Source organism: Alexandromys fortis, unplaced genomic scaffold, assembly GCF_014885135.2.
Source record: "Alexandromys fortis isolate MF-2015 unplaced genomic scaffold, M_Fortis_MF-2015_v1.1 scaffold_335, whole genome shotgun sequence".
Taxonomy (NCBI): Eukaryota; Metazoa; Chordata; class Mammalia; order Rodentia; family Cricetidae; genus Alexandromys; species Alexandromys fortis.
In genome coordinates, this window is record NW_026068218.1 from 92,044 (window position 1) to 92,694 (window position 651).

General features: G+C 33.8%; 1 protein-coding gene across 1 annotated transcript in view; it reads left to right on the forward strand.

Moving 5' to 3' along the window:
* LOC126493489 (olfactory receptor 8B3-like) overlaps positions 1-279 on the forward strand; it is a 7,143-nt gene extending 6,864 nt beyond the window's left edge. Inside the window, exon 2 of the mRNA XM_050130506.1 lies at positions 233-279. Coding sequence (XP_049986463.1) covers positions 233-279 — 47 coding nt within the window. The remainder of the gene's footprint in view (positions 1-232) is intronic.
* The last annotated feature ends 372 nt before the right edge of the window (positions 280-651 follow it).

Consider the following 651-nt stretch of genomic DNA (forward strand, 5'->3'; position numbering starts at 1 on the left):
TTCTGTGATCTTTTCCCTTTGCTGCAGCTCTCTTGCACAAGCACTTATGCCAATGAAATAGAGATTCTTATTGTAGGTGGGAAAGATATCATTGTAACCTGTTTCATCATCTTTACCTCCTATGGCTTCATCCTCTCTAGCATCCTTCAAATGAGATTCACTTCAGGCATATGCAAAGCCTTTATCACCTGCAGCTCCCACATTCTTGCTGTTTCTCTATTCTTTGGATCATGTGCATTTATGTATCTCAAGCCCTCCTCAGCTGGATCTATGGATTAGGGAAAAATATCTTCTGTCTTTTACACCATTATGGTTCCTATGATGAACCCTTTAATTTACAGCTTGAGAAACAGGATGTCAAAGTTGCCCTGAGAAAAACCTTTCACAGGAGGAGTCTTTAAACAAATTAAAATGTTTAGCACTATAGATTTGTCAATGAGAATTTCTATTACTTTAATCACAACCACTTTTTAATCTATTTTTTAAATTAATCATTAGTAGAATATTGGGATATTTTTGTTCTTCCTGAAGATTTTGATTTCTTGATTTTTTGCTATTGGCAAAATTTTCTTTTATCATTTTAACTAAGAATGACAGTAACTAATCAAACCTCTTTTATCATTGTCATCATGGCATGTATCGAAAAAATAA